At 38.4% G+C, this 16,951-nt stretch overlaps 1 protein-coding gene across 1 annotated transcript in view; it reads right to left on the reverse strand.

The window, feature by feature from the left end:
- LOC127635793 (autism susceptibility gene 2 protein-like) overlaps window positions 1-15,239 on the reverse strand; it is a 421,414-nt gene extending 406,175 nt beyond the window's left edge. The window contains exons 1-2 of the mRNA XM_052116015.1: window positions 14,852-15,239; window positions 11,782-12,499 (exon numbers count right to left, since the gene is read on the reverse strand). Coding sequence (XP_051971975.1) covers window positions 11,782-12,051 — 270 coding nt within the window. The 5' untranslated portion in view covers window positions 12,052-12,499; window positions 14,852-15,239. The remainder of the gene's footprint in view (window positions 1-11,781; window positions 12,500-14,851) is intronic.
- Between the last annotated feature and the right edge of the window lie 1,712 nt (window positions 15,240-16,951).

Here is a 16,951-nt window from a genome sequence, read left to right on the forward strand (position 1 = left end):
TGAAAAGTCGTACATCATTTACGAGTTTTTCATATGGTCTCACACGATGTTGTTCGCATAAAAAGACTTCATCACGTGCAAATCTCCGGATGTCTGATGCGGAAGTAAGCGTGAGTTCCGCGCACAAGGCGTTAAGGACATACTTATTAATATTATGCCCTTACCCAAACCCCTTATCTAAACTTAACCAATCAGTAGAGTGTGTACACATGATAGGAAGCTGTTGTGTGTGACAGAAGCAAGTAATTGTTGCGTATTAGATGGAAACGATGTCCAGAGACATCATTAGCTGTAGTGAAAGTTGTACGAATTCAAACGAGTGCAGTCGCAAAATAACATACGAATTAGCCAAATTTAGAAAAGTCGTACGAATCCTGACGATTACGTGTGAGAATGTATTGGTCATGCTACTACTATTTGTCTAAGCATGTTAGGATAACACCATTCACAAACAATAGCACCAGTCCGAGTTTTACTTTATAAACAAAACACAGCACAACCATTCCACAGTTATCTGCAAATTAACTACCACAGCCCTGTCTGTGAATACATGCCCTTGTATTGTCCTCCCGTGTCTGCAGACATAGCGATGACCCACACTTGACCCCAAACACTTCCGCTGACTAGCAAACTGTTCCACACACAGCTAATCAGCCGCTTCAGGGCAAACAGGAGACGTCTGGAAGCCTCAATAACAAATATGCTCCTAATGGCACCAACAGCAATAACCTGGGTATCTGATTTCAGCCTTTCAGATCTGTGTGCATCCCCTACAACACAGCACTCCTGTCTTTAGCAATTAAATCTTAGTCTCCATTTACACCTGGTATTAAAATGTGTTTTGGGTGATCTTTTTGAAAAGGGACGGTGCTAAAAGACAGGTGTAAACAGGGTCCAAAACATTTTGAGAATGTGCCACTTCAACCACGTTTGGAGGTAGTCGAAAGCGGTCGAAAATGCATGCAACCATATTAGACTTACAGACTAAACGTTCATTCAAATGAATTCAAACTTCCATTAAGCAATTAGGGAACTGAAACACAGGGAAAATATGAAACATAACCACTGTTACAAAGTATTTGCACAGGGCTCCCATAGCACAATAAATAACACCAAATTAAGAAACAGATGCACATTGTAGGAGAGACCGAATTTCATCATTTATTTGTTGCAGATTGCTAATGAAACTTAAACTAAACTCTTACAATAAACAGAGCTGACATGCATGGACACATTTTACCTACGACAAGCCAGAGGTGAAAAATACACAGCATGCACACAAACAGATGCTTACATGACAGCAACAGTGTTCCCTTTTGGCTAGGGTCATAACCATACGTGAGGGGGACAAGCCATTCAAATTTGGATTAACAATCAACATGTGCTTTCAATGAACAGTTTTTACAATTTTACTCCCTAACATTTGGTTACATCTTTGTTCTTAGCAGTGCACAATCAGTGCAAGTCCTATGTTACAGTTCACTCTGTGTCATTGCATTTGTAGCGCACATAGTCAAAACATGTAGATGCATTTAAACATACAGTATCTGCTTATTGTAGTCCTATTTCTATGACTACATACTGTAGCCACAGTTCAATGCATGCATTATATAAGCACACTGAATCGGAGTTTGTACCTCTAACTCCAAAGTGGAAACTGACAAAGCTATGCAGCACATTAAAAAGACACATTCTGGGATATTTGGGACATTATCAAAGACATTTGAACACTTTTCTTTATTAAGACATTTTTTCCACAAGACAGCCCTTCTCAGGCACACACATAAACCTAGAAATGAGATTCATGGTGTAATGCCACTTTGAGGACTAACATCTCTGCGGTTTGAAGTAAGATCTTAATAAATACCTACAGGATATAGCACAAAGCCAAACGACCTGTGTGCATTTGGGTGTGGAGGGGAACAGCTCTTTTCCCAGCCAACAACAACTTATGATCCGTCAGGAGGAAATTACAGTGTGGGACATTACTACATAAACATTTAATACTCAGGAGGCAATGAGCAGGGTCTGAAAATTACAGGGGCTTTGGGCAAAAATACCACCATAAGTGACAAAAAAGCCCCAGAAACAGAACAAAAATAGAACAAATAACAGGCCATACTGTGCCTTAAAAGTGAGTTTTGTATTATCGCACAAGCAAAACTACTATTCTCTATTCTTCTCTATATTGTATTGTGTTTAATTGGTACTTTTTCCAATGCACTGATTAAACTGAAATGTTTCATCATAAATGTATGTCCCTGTAAATCCACTACCCTGACTAAGATTGACAAAAGAGGAGAAGGGGACAAAGGAGAAAAAGAGAGAGCGAGAAAACACCCTTCACCTCCTCTTGTCCTGTCTTAACCTGACTTTTGGGGCTTTTCCACTGCAAGCTACAACTCGACTCAGCTCGCTATTTTGGGGTTTTCCATTGTGGATAGTACCTGGTACCTGATACTTTTTTAGTAACACCTCCAAGCGAGCCGAGCCGATACTAAATGTGACGTCAAAATCCTGCAGATCACTGATCGGTCAGGGAGAATAGTCACTACCAGTGTCACTGGATTTCCGACACGTGACATCAACCCGCTAGTTTTAAAGTTAGCAACAGCGATAACGGTATCATTTGTTCATGTGAATTTCGAATTGTGAAAAAAGAAATGGCTGTGCGCAAAACCACGCCATGGTCAATAAACGAGATGCAGAAGGTCCACTCGTTAGCGATGAGCGAAACTAAAAAGTCTCTCAGTAAGTGACTCTGCTGTTAGCCACACATGGGTACCACCGGACCTACCGACAATGTAGGGAAAAGTAAAAAAAAAAAAAAAAAAAAAAAAAACTTAAGTGACTACAGAATCATCAAGGAAAAGTGGAAGTGGTTCGACCAAATGGACGCTATCTAAACCGGCGAGCAATGGGAGGGAGAGTGCCCTGGACTGGCGTTGATCCAAGATGTAGGATGGAAAGTTTTGTTACGTTAACTCTATATTCTGCTTGAAAGCTTCACTTTATTAAGTTGACCAGCTACTGGAAGCTTGCTTCTAAAACAACAAGGCTAATTTAACTGTTACACTTGTGTAAAATCACCATGTAACAACAGCTTTATGCAGCACAATGAGCTAATAGCTAGCGGTCGTGTTACTGTTTTGGTCAGTTTGTGTCACGTGTAAGATGATGTCACGGCAGTAGAGGCGGCGCAACTATGACGACCAGCCTCCCACCCACGTTGAGATGGCACTAAACTGCAGTGGAAATGCAAGATCGGAAACGTAAAGCGAGTAGAGTTGAGGCGAGTCGAACCGTAACGTGCAGTGGAAAAGTGCCATTTGTCTCTTCTCAAGGCAGATCCAGTTGCATTTGGGTGAGTTCATGTGAGACAGAGGAAGACAAGACGAAACGTGTGAAAGGAAGGTGATGAACAGAGGATGAATGCATGGGATCACTGGCTGCCAGGTGTTGGCATGTGGAGAGCCAGAACTTTCAACTTCATCACGGTCTATGTGAGCCTTCAAGCCCTCACAACCCTGCTGTCAGCAACCAAAGACAAGAATTGGGAAATTAATGGAAGGGTGCTCTTGGTAACTTTTGTGCATTGATGGCATTTTCAATATTGCCGTGACAAACATTTGTTTTCCTTTTCTGTTCCACATAAGAGAACTGAGATAATGAAAAATGAGTGGTGCTCTAAAAGATAGTAACTCTCAAACATGCCAGATGTATTATAATAAACCTACTCAGGCACGCCAATTATATTTGAATAAAAATCTCATTTGCCTAAGCATTAGCACTGTGAATCTCTCCTTTGCAAACTAGTTTTTATGGATACACTTACTTTTGGATAGACTCAGCTTCCACTACAGTTTGATACATTATTTACATTTACAAAAGAGAGTTGTGTGTTTTTTCATAGCACATAGTCTCTGCTAAAGCAAGCATTATTATTGCTCATACTTATGGTTAGGGATCTGAACAAACCCCTTAACCCAAGTATTAAACTTTGATGCCTGACTTGTGTTATGGACATAAATTATACTTCAAATCATGCGGCTTGTTGAGGAGAGGTATACCATTACTAATCAGTCTGAATTAAAATGTCTGGATGGCGATAAAACAGGAGCAAAAAGCCATATCTAGGGACCAGAATACCCTAGAGACTTGGAACATTGGGGAAATGGCAAAACAAATGTGGTCAACTCTAACGGTGCAAACCTTGGCCACCATAATGTTAGAGTTGACCACATTTGTTTTACCCCCCCACACACACACACACACACACACATACACATCTTGAAACAAAATGTAAATATGTAAAATCTTCATCAACAAGAAATACGAATATATATATACACACACACACATAGTATTGATACACACACACACACACACACATTACATGTATAAATATGTATGCATGTATATACATATCACCAGATGAGGTTTATTGATGAGGAATAATACAAACAAAAATTATTTCACATCTATCGGCATAGACATTTGCAGATAACCGATAGTTCCAAAAAGCAACTATCAGCACCAATATCTCCATCTTCCTGTAGTATGAAGCCCATTTAATGATTTATTCAAATGGAATAAGAGGTTATGTGAGATTGTCTCCAATAGAGCTTGAGTCACAAGTAACCTTGAAGAGCATTAACCCACTTGCGACCATCTGAGGATTATGGGGAAAAAAATCAAATACAACCCAAAAATGTATCCTTCATTCACAAAGCACCTATTACTCCAATATAACCATTTTCCTTCTCTCTTCCATTAGTACAACATGACTGAAGGCACAGAAACCATTTTTGTACTTCAGACTCTTGTCGACCAAGAGCACAGGTAAGGGGTCTTCAACCTTTTTTCAGGCCAAGGAACCTTTGGTAGATCCAGAGACGATGCAGGAAGGATACCCTGTTTACACAAATTAGTCTAAAAGCAAACCAATTAATGGTGGACCCCTGCTGGTGGTCTCTACATGGACCCATAACACACCATTTAATTTAAAAACTTTTAACATCTTAACCGTTTTTGTCATTTTTAATTAAAGGCTACAAAGGCATCAGTGCATATCAGGGAACAGATGTTTGGAGGTAATGCGGACTCTCTCTCTCACACACAGTGCACTATTCCCACTGCACACCCTTTTAAGGTCATTAATGAGATTCTTGCCACACCATTTAAACATGTGAGCAAACATTTACTGTGGTTAACAGCCCTCCTGCTCCATGCTGGCAATTACCACAGCTGCTTCTGCCTTACAGTGTGCACGTGTGAGTGGGTGTGTGTGTGTTTGTGAGATGGCACCAGGACATGACCTTAAAAGTATGATTTAGATATGTTTGTCTGTATGTCTGAAACATGTGGTTCACTGTATGCTTGTGTGTGCATCAGGTGTCCCACCAGAACTTTTACAAGTGCAGGAGCCATACTGATTCTCATGATCAAAGCTTCTAAAACAATTAACCTTCATAGCACCAGTAATTGTCTCACCTTTTAACAAATAAGCTTTCACAGCTCTGTTAAAAAGATTACACATGAAACACATCTTTCTTTTTTAACAAGCACACAGTGTTATTTTCATTTGAAATGCCTCTAAAGATCAAACAAATGCCAGGTCACGGGTAATATCTCCAGTGATTGGATGATTGGATGATTGCTTTTAATGGAGCCAAAACACGTTTGAACACTGTAGCTAATTAATGAGGCATTTCAGACCATTTTAATTGTGCAGTACGCAGACTGCAGAAAGCAGTTTCTGCTGGGCTCCCAAAGAATTGTCAGTGTTGACATTAGCTTGATCTTCAGTAAACATCTGTGCATTAGCTTTAGGAGATATACTGAATTCTGAACCAACATGCAAACATTTAAGCATTTTTAAAGTCGTAATACAGACTCGCACTTAACATAATTTGAAATTTGCAAACTATCCACCCTGAACAGTAAACAAGATAAAAATCTGCGTGTACCAAACTGACATACATTGCAATGAAATGAAAGTGTGCATCTGTGCGTCCTTTTTGACTAATACTTTCCACAACCCCTTGCGTAATGGAAGAGTTTGTGACTTTTTTTTTTTTTCAACTGAAGAAAAGCCGAGAGGAATACAAGGCAAATTCTGCCAAAGTGGCAAAAAAAAGTTATTTGAAGGTAATGTGAATTTAGCAAGATGCCAAACTTGGTCTGTGGTATCAAGACGCAATTTTTTGACCACAATGTACACCAATACCCTGATAAATACCTAAAATCAATTTATTAAAAAAAAATCCAGCAACGCAAGAAAACCACGTTGACGTGAGACTTGAATTTGTCATATTATTCACTGCTTTTGACATCAGAACATAAACATGCTCACAACACTTGCGCACATTCCATAAGCCGGTACGAACATTGTGTTTACTTGCCATGTGAAATCTGGACAATGGACAAAAATCTACATGTGCTGTTAGGTTTACTTCGACCGTTTATGACCTAACCTCAATGAAAGAACATTGTTTAAGTCATTTATATGACCACGCAAGATTGTGCATGTAGAAGCGCTCAGGACGTGCAAATACAGGCACTCTTTTTTTACTCCACACTCAAAAGTATGTACTTTTCCAACACCAGCAAAGTAAATACATTTATTGCATATAGTATTACAAGACAAATTGGGTCACAGTCTTCTAATGCTACTAGGCAGAGTATAAGAAGGTGAAATGGACCTATATTCAACATATAAGTTGCTCTCAGCCTGTTCTTTTATCTTCAATTATTCAACTTTTTTATTTCGCCTATTAGGTTTAAAATTGTAATCTCCATCGTATATTGATAATCCAACAAACTGCAGAAGAGTAGCTATTAGATACAATTGAATGCCACATGTGAGCCAAAGCAAAATCCACCGCAAGGAATGCCGTCTAAAGAGGCGTCAAAATGTAAAAACCGTAACTAAAGCACAATTCATTGGCAGCATTTAGCATCCCTTGAAGTGACAGGGCGCTACATTTGATGTGTCAATCATTTCTACTACAGCACTGTATTAATGCACATCACACATCAGATTCTGTAAGTTTTAAATAAAGTATAAATGAACATTGGCTGTCACTGCCATAAACGCATGTATAAGCACTGTTTAGGAGGAAATTAATTGCTTAAAAAAAAAAAAGAGACATTTGGCAAACACCAAAGTATTTGCAGATGCTACGGAGAAGATCAGGGCCATTCTGGAATGTAATCTCCAGAGATATTGTTATGAAAAGATGGGTTTTTTTGTCTGCATTTTATACTTTACGATCTTTGTAAGTGTGTGTTTTAACTAGGCAGACAGGCAATGTCAATAGATTCAGTGGAACAATATTCTACTCAATGAAGAGTGTAATCAATTCTCCACCCTTTTACTCTCTTTCTCTCCATCTTTCGATTCGTCTGTTAAACAGCACAGAGACATCCAAGGCTTGGAAAATCTATAGCCTGTCTCAGAATTCTGCCAAGAAGCCATTTTTGTCATAGCACATTTGAAACAATTACATCACAACAGACAAAGCAATGAACACTCCTTCATTTGCCTTATAATACTCAACAATTTACATGTACAGACTCTGAGAGAACTGTATTAAAACGTGTTTAGAAATGGAATAAAGGATTTAATGGTGAACTGTGTAATTTTCTGCTTTCTTCTGTCCCAGCCGAATATGCAGAGACAACTATACAGTCCCACAAATCCAAACTACACAAACACTAAAACTGACACAAATGGCTTTCAAGTCATGTGTGCTATTATTTTAACCCTTCATATCACTTACCATTTGTGAATTGAAGGTTTGTTCACATATCAACAGAATAACATGTTGTCAGGGTGCTTTTTGTCTCACATTAGGTGAATAGAGATGAAAGATGTGCCCCTCTAGGCCCCATGCCAACCCCTCCTCCGGCCATGACCTAATTTCCTCTTTCAACCATCTACTGCCTGGCGTGATGGACTCCCACTCTGGGTTGCTCATTTTTTTCTGTCTCTTTCTGAAATGCTAATCAGACATCAAAACTAACAAAGATCTTCATTTAAGTTATGGTAGCTACTATAAACATTTATAAAATATAAAAGTTTAGTCTGAAATCATAAACGCACCAGTTGGAGTCATCACTTCAGATAAAGCGGAAAACACAATGGTGTAGAAAACAGCATTAGGATCAGAACATCCTTTTGATTGTCAGACGAAAAGACAAAAGAGAGGCAAGAGCGAGGACGTTAGTATTTTTTACATCGACTTAACTGTTTTCTAATGTGTGGATCAATGGAGAGGGGAACGTGAGCGCGTTGGCTGCTGTTCTCAATCAAATGAGCTTGGAGCTTTACAACACAATGATCACATAAAGTGGTTTAAGGGCACCAGTGGTGCAGGCATTAAGTAATATTGAATTGGGGGTGCAGGGGCGGGCAGGGCTGAAATGATTACGTGGCAACTATTTTGTGCTCAGGGACTGAAGGGGAGGGGGTTTGTTGAGGCAGCCCGGGCTCAATGATTTAGTAATTTCTCAAAGTGGTGTAACATGCTGCCTCTCAGGCCTGTCGTTCCGGCACTAAGCAGCATTAATAAACACCCGGCACTGGTGGCTCACTGCTATATGAGCAAGTCTTCCCACTGGAGTGGAATGAGTTTGATTTAAATGTGTCATGTGGGAATACCTGTAAGAATTCTTCAAGTACCTCCTGGCAACTTGAAGACAAATTCCTTTTGGATTGTTGTAAAAGAAGGACAAGAGAGGTAGAGCAACATAGAGAGAGAGACCATTTAAATGTAATGGGATAAAGATAGAAAAGGTGTATTGGATGTAAACGTTGTGGCCTCATAAGATCTGCTCGGACAAATGATTGCTGCTGCATTTATGGAAAGCGAAACATTTGGTTGGTGCAAAACTGATATAAACATAAAAGCATACAAAAAAAAATTATGAGGTTGGAGTTGTGGCCAAGCAGGTTGTGCACATGTTCTGACACAGTGAGCTATGTTGCTCATGTTGGAAACACAAGTCCATTGTGTCATTTCCGAAATGTCTTTCCTTTCTCTTCCCAGTCATTTCCTCTCCTGGCTCTACTACCACTATGAATATAAATAGCAAAAAGGCCAAATAGGAAAAAATACAGCCTGATCACATGAAAAATATGAGAATGTGATGACATTTTTGCCAAAATGATATCAAGTGGTTCATTAAAAGTATTGTAGATGTTCCTAGGTGGAATGTTCACTAAGTGGCGCTAAAGGGGAGTTACATTTTCTCCCAGACAGATGAGCCTATGGTTAATGCTCAATCACGTTTTAAATCAACAAAACCTACCTACCTCCCTACCCTAAACCTAACCAATAGAATCATAAAATGCAAATGTGAGAGCAAAAAACACAACAGCTGCTGCATACACGTCATTTTGTGGTGCTTCTATAATACTTTCGACTCACGCATCAACTCCCATGCTCTACAATACTCGTACCCCAGTCCTTTGCATTGCAAGTGCAATACTCTATCAGATGCGCTCAATCAAACATGTAAATATAGTTGTAAATAATGTTAAAATGTTCTCCATGCGCTATAGTAAATAGCATTGTGTGAGGAACGGGACGAAATATAAGTGTTTATGAACTGATAATCAGCAATTTACTCTTCGTTTACTTGTGTACATAATGTATTTATAAGCTTGTAATTCAGTGCTCGCAAAGATTGCTTAGTTTATAAGTCAAAGTGGCTAGCCAGCAAACCTATCACAATCGTCTGAATGCATGAATGAGAAAGGAGCTGAACCCTGGCATTCCTGCAGGATCAGGATCTCTGAGAGTTTCTAAATGGAGCAAGACGAGAGAGCATGAGTCACAGATCCCAGAACAGTAAAGAGCAGTGAATGGGATGTCACCCCTGGAGAACTGCGTCTGTGGTTCACAGTGTTAGCGTGACTAGTATAAGCTGCTGACGGGCTCCTTTCACAGAGTACTGTAGTGAACATCCAACACAATGGAACAACATCTGTAGGGGATGTGAAGGTAAAGCATGCAAAGCTTTGCCATGTCACACTGTTGGGCTTTTAACAGCAAGAGTGACACTTAAAATTCAGGATGACACTCTACAGATGTCCTGTCAAAACTGACAAATTAAACCGTATCAAGAGCAAAGCGTAAGTCAGTACATTTACATGCGCAGTTACAATCAAGCCACAGCCAGATACGGTATTCATTCATCTGTCCAAGTGTACATGACACAATACGTAATCGCATAAACCCGTTTAAATATATCACCTCTGTATTTTGAAGCATATACACAATGCCAAAGCCAGTTTTTGTCCAATTAACATGCATACATGCTGGAGAAAGTCGAGCTACGATTACTTTATCTAACAGGAATTGGGAAGTTTAATGGGAATTGTCTCCCTAAAGAAAGAATTCGCTCTATTAAAAAACAGGAAAAAGCAATGAACATAATAACAATAAACATTTGCATAGTACCCATATGACTGCTCTGACTAGGTTACATGCAACAAAGCTACAGGATTGGTTACAGTATGAATGCAGTGATGGAAAAATGATCCAAATTATCTAATGATATTATCTTTAGCTAACTTGGTTATTTAGCTTACTTATTAAAATAATTACCTTTCAACATTCCATTCCATTATTTTTAGCAAATGAAGTACTTGCATTTCCTCACAGCACATTCCAAAACACAAAATTGGAGTTTTGAAAATGCACAATGAAATTAATGTAAACATGTTTATTCAGTACAACAGCTTTCTTGCTTGTGGGATATTGCTTATATAATGTAAAAACTATTGATATATTATTATTATTACTACATTATAAATGACATTGTACTATACAGTAGTAGGCTAATATATGTCTTTTGCAATTTCTTCAATTTCACATTCCTTGTTAAATGTAGCTTTTTTTATGTAATGTGGCGTTGTATGACAACAAAAGCTTTACACTTCTGTCGAAGCAGTTTGTTATATGGCTTAATGTGCTTAAACCGCTAAAGGCTGCGATATAATAATCATATAAATATATAGTCTGCATGTGCTGTGTGCTTAACAGTAAACGAGTGCTCTGCTATTTGTCATCTATTACTCACACAGACCGTGCATGATGAGTATGATAAGATATCAGTGAAACAACGGCCAGCTTCGCACATTCATTTTGAAGCGTGCACCATATGCAAACAGTATATTTATTTTGTACATACATTAATTGTGCACTCATACATTATATTCATATATTATATATCAATTATGTCAATTCTGTGACATTCCACATTTTATAGTTAAATCCGTTTTTTATGACTGGATTCCGCAATTCCGTCCAAGTTTTCCACATCGCGGAAATCATAGAGCCCTACCCTTATTTCAAACATCTGAAGTTTGGATTACACAGAGGCAGACAGGAGGAATACATTTCTAGACATTATACCAACTCAGTTATATTCGATTCTTCAAGCTTAATTCACAAAGGAACCAACATTTTCAAAACCACAACTTACAGCAGTATACCACATTAAATCGAAATCCACAATTAGCCTACATATTTGGCAGGAGAACCACTTATAAAGCCACATCTGCTTGAATCCTACTCTACCAACAGCAAACAGAACCATGCAAGAAGAGAATTCCCAAATGAATCAGTCTACAGACAACAATAAACCAGTCATTAAACTGCCACTGAGCAATTCACAGAGCCAAACCAAACAAGCACTTCCAAAAAACAGCAGTAAAAAACACATTCATGTGAAGGCAACAGCACTACCAAATAATTCACAAGCGCTTACCTCAAGAGCTTCCAATGTTATAAATCCTGATATTGAGAATCCATCTATGATGTCCTCCTCGGCTGACATAGACACCTTCCTCTTCCTCCTCGGTGGCCTGGGTCGAGAGGAAGATGGGTTGATACGGTCTTCCCTCTCAGAATCTGAGGAGAATCGATGCACGGAGCCATGGACATGGTTATTCCTCATCCCATTAGATATGCGCGCCCGGTCTCGCACAGACCGAGACTTCCGCTTTTTCCGGATCCCACTGCGACGTGGACAATCCATTTCACCGGATGACAAACTCAACTAAACACTTCCTGCTAGGAGGCTCTAAGACCTCTCTTAGTGTTGGTTGCAGGTTTGAGAGTGCTTTAACTACTACAATTCCCCCAAAATACCTGTAAGAGAAAGCTCAAAAACTGTACTCCAGTGAAAGAGGTGCGATTTTCCAAATCCAAATATCTGGTGATGCTATGCAACTGTTTTTGACATACAATACACACATATGATTCCAAAGGGATAAACACATATATCCACAAGCACAGAAATCCAAATCCTGCTGGTGGTTACCAAACTGGAAAGTATCCAATAATCATCAATTTCAGCCCAAGTTTAGGTGAAATAAACAAGCAGATCACTTGAAGTGTCTTCCAACAGAGCTGTACCAGGTCTCCACATGGTAGTCCTCACTGATCCAACACTCAGTGTAAGTGCAGTCTGACAACTTCCCATCCTATAAGTCAAAGAGATAAAGAGCAAACATTTTAAATGTTCTCTCAGAGAGCTAAGGAGAACACATTAAACCCTTCCAAGAATTCCCACCCTTAAATATATAGTGCCTAGGAATATATCACGCTGGCACTGCCATTATGAATCACTACACATTTCTATGCATCTCAGATCAATTGTCTTTGATCTAATTCCACAATGACTACAGTCCCTTTTGAAATTTCACTTTCCACTTTTAGATCTTACAGTTTTGTGAGAGAACGCATATCTTATTTAGTAACTTATTCATAATGTGTTCTTACACATCAAGTTAAAATACATCATAAGAACAGTATAATGTGCTATTTAGAGAGTCTAGATCTCTAGCATTAAGAGCTATTGTTTCTCCTGCTCATTGTCATTATTTTCATACTGCTATAATCAGAGACAGGATGAGTTAAATTATTCATATATCTTAGTTGCAGATCAAGAAAACATCAGCATTATATTACAGCAAAGGTTTTGTTTAGCTGATTACACTGGCATAAAACACATGGCTGATTTTCAGTCATCTCCACCATCAAGTTATAGACATGTATCCTGCTTAAAACACCAACAACCAAGAATCATATTCTTTAAGCCTAAAACCATCTTCTCCAAAGGTTCCACTCTTTATTCATTAATGTCACAGTTAAAATTCTAGATAAAAGCCTACTACTCTTAAGATCTGGAATCTCTAAAAAGTGAATCTGCCATTTAATGTCATTGAAGTCAATGAGATTTCCACATCATAAGTGATTTTCCTTGAATCGGCTCTTTTTCTGCAAGACTATTACAAAACCTAAGCCCACACATCGGCTAAAATCATTCTTCTGTGCATTTTTTTAAACATAGACGAGTCTTGGCTCAAACTAATAAAGTGTTCACATATAATTAGTTGTCAATGCCACACATTTATTTTCTAGATCTGATTCTGACTAAGTTTTTCCAGAAGAATTGTTTTCACCATTTATGTTTTTTCTACCAAAGGCCAGCTGTCACTGAAATCTAATCTTTTTTTAATCCATAAGAAAACTAAATACTTCAAATGTTGCCTCCTAAAGTCTGTAAACCGAACATCAACAGATTAAACATCCCACTGTCATTCTCCTTAAGGTATTCAACTTCTGGTCATGACAATCAAAATGTCACCCTCCTTTCGGAATCCTAGTCACCTAGTGTGAACACATTCAGTGTCTCCATTATGACATCATAATCAGCTATGAAATTAAACTTTTCCAATAATATGAACACCTACAGTAGATACTATATGACATCATTACCAGCCGTCAACCTCAAGCAATATTATATATTCAATACATGTTAAGCTCAAATCAACAGCATTTGTGGCATACTTTTGATTACCACAAATATTAATTTAGAAAAAAAATCTGGTTAACAATGAGACAGGGTCAACGGGGCCAATCCATAAATGTTAAAATACTCACTGTTTCACAACTATAGACACAAGACGTGAACACCATTACTGTTAACGTGATTTTAGTGTGATAAAATCGCTTACTAGCCTTATTTGAGTAAAGTTATTTCCAATTTTACAACTTTGTTGCCATGACGACAAATCTGTGTAAACCCCGTAATCCCGCAAAAATTACCATTTAAACAACATAAAATTGTATTGCACACAGAATATTCCTTTAAATTTCACCTAATGACATGAATGCCTCCAGCAACTGCATTATGCCATAATAATCAAACTGCAATTAACCAAATGGCATGAATACCTACAGTTGCTCCAAAATGACATCATAGACAGCTATCAAGTTAAACTTTTCCAATGGAGTGAAGACGTACAGTAACTACAGTACATTATGACATCATAATCAGCAATCAACGTAAACTTTACTAAGTGTCATGAAAACACTTGCAGCAGCCGCATTATGACATAATAATCAACAATCAAGCTACTATTAATTCACCAAATGAACACGGACAGAAGCTACCATACAGTATGACATCATGTTCTGCAATCAATTTACATTTCACCAGATGGCATGAATACCTACAGTAGCAACATTATGACATAATTGACAGCCATCAACTTATATGACATAAATAACAAATTATGACATCATAGACATAAACTTCACTTGACAAAAACCAACCTTTATCTGCCTCCAAAATCCAGTAATGCGATGTGAACTTGACTTTTCCAAATGACTTATCCATTCCAGTAACATTTTCCCAACATCAATATCCATGCCATTTACAATCACATTTCCCTTTAACCTGATGATGCCCTGTGCTGGCACCAGTCACACATCAAATATCTCCGCAAATGATTTTAATCTATTCACACTCACTGCAAGCCCTCTCTTACCTCCGTCTCTGCTGGATATCATGCTCGCTTGCTGTCTTCCATGAGTCCTTTTTATCTGCCTCTCTTCCTCGCTCGCTCCCTCTCTCTCTCTCTCTCTCTCCGTCAGTGAATCTCACGCACCGTGGCCGGTTCAGCCCACAGCAGCAGCAGCAGTGCCTGGCACTGCCTCCTTCTCCAGCTCTAGATCCACCAAAACACAAAGCCTGCCTTTTCTCCTGCAGGACAAAACCAACACAGGCAAACCCTGGCGAGTGGAGGAGGGTCGTCCGATCGAGTCGTTTGCATTCGGAAAGTGAGCTTCTTGGGAAAGCAAAACAAAAGCGATTTTTTTTGCAGAAACAATTAAATCCTGCAAGGAAGCGACGCTGCTACACTCCGCGAGTCGTTGCTTCAGGATCCCGGCGCAAGCGGAGACCGGGCGCATTGACACAGTACTGCCGCAGTACCGCTTTGTGGGCGAGCCGCTTCCTCAGCGCATATAGTTCTGCGGTCTCAATCCATGAAATATTGCTTTAATGAATGGTCCGGGATTAATAATCATTTATTGAGCACAATCGACAGCATTTGTGTCATAATGTTGATTACCACAAAAAAATATTTCGACTCATCCCTTGTTTATGAAAAAAAAATCATGGTCACACTTGGGCAGTAATGGAAGTCCATAAACATTAAAATATACACCGTTTCAAAAGTATAGCCACAAGATATGGGTTAACATGATTTTAGTGTTATAAAATCACTTAGGCTACCTTATCTGTATAAAGTTATATCCAGTATTATATAGTACACCCGTGATTTTATCACATTAAATCATGTTTAATCCTTGTGTCAATAAAAAAAAAAGTTACTCAGAGGTCCTTAGAAGACCAAAATGTCTGTGTCAAAAAACTGCCATAATAATATTATGTATTAATATTATTTTCCGCTTCATTTTTTAACCAACATCAGTCCTGATCAACTACCAAATATTCTCTCATTTTCAGGAATTTAACCCTTTAAATGCCAGTTTGTTTACATGCCACTGTTGTTTTTTACACACACACACACACACACACACACACACACACACACACACACACACACCATTTTAGTTGCATCATCTATTCAATAGGCTTGCAGTGCTCTATAATACAGCTAAGAGAAAATAGTATTGGCTCCATAGGCTAAACATGTGAAAAATGCCTCCATATGGCGGAATATATTACCAATTAAAAGTTTGAAGCCAGGTCTCTGGAATGAAAGCATTATATCATGGAATTCATTATTTTATGCTTTAATGACATGGGGATCAAATAGTGAAGTTTTAATGGGTTTCAATGGGACATTTCTGTCCTGAAGTTTCTGAGTGTAACTATTTTGTGTACACAGTGTATTATAGACGTATTATAGGAACTGAGGTTGAAATATCAAAATTCCCCCCAAAATACACACCTTTGGCAAAATGTATGCCATTGGCATTAACACAGTCAAAATGATAGAACAAATTTTATAAAAAAAAAAAAAAATACAAAATAAAAATGTCCCGAAGGTCGCACAAGGGTAAAAATAATGTTTTTACTGTATTAGGGACCATTCAAAATCATTTTTTATGGTAGCCTATAAATATTATGCCACAACTTCTGTTAATTCATCTTAAAGGGATAGTTCACCCAAAAATATAATTTCTCGTATCATATACTCACCCTCATGCCATTCCAGATGTATGTGACTTTCTTTCTTCGGCAGAACACAAAAGGAGATTTTTAGAAGAGTAGCTCTCAGCTCTGTAGTTCCATACAATGCAAGTGGATGGTGATCGGTACTTTAAAGCTCCAAAATGCACAGCCAATTGAAGTAAAAGTAATCCATTCAACTCCAATCGATTTTGGAGGCAGATAAAGGTCGGTTAGTGTCATGTGAAGATTAAGCCTCTGATGTCATAATATGGTATTCATGTCATATGGTGAAGTTGATGGCTGTCAGTTATGACATAATAGTGCTACTGTAGGTGTTCATGTCATGTGGTGAAATTTAAATTGATTGCATATTATGATGTCATCTTGTACAGTAGCTGCTGTAATCAGAGTTCAAGCCATTTGGTGAATTATTTGTAGCTTGATT

Source organism: Xyrauchen texanus, chromosome 43 (assembly GCF_025860055.1).
Source record: "Xyrauchen texanus isolate HMW12.3.18 chromosome 43, RBS_HiC_50CHRs, whole genome shotgun sequence".
In the NCBI taxonomy this organism is placed as follows: domain Eukaryota; kingdom Metazoa; phylum Chordata; class Actinopteri; order Cypriniformes; family Catostomidae; genus Xyrauchen; species Xyrauchen texanus.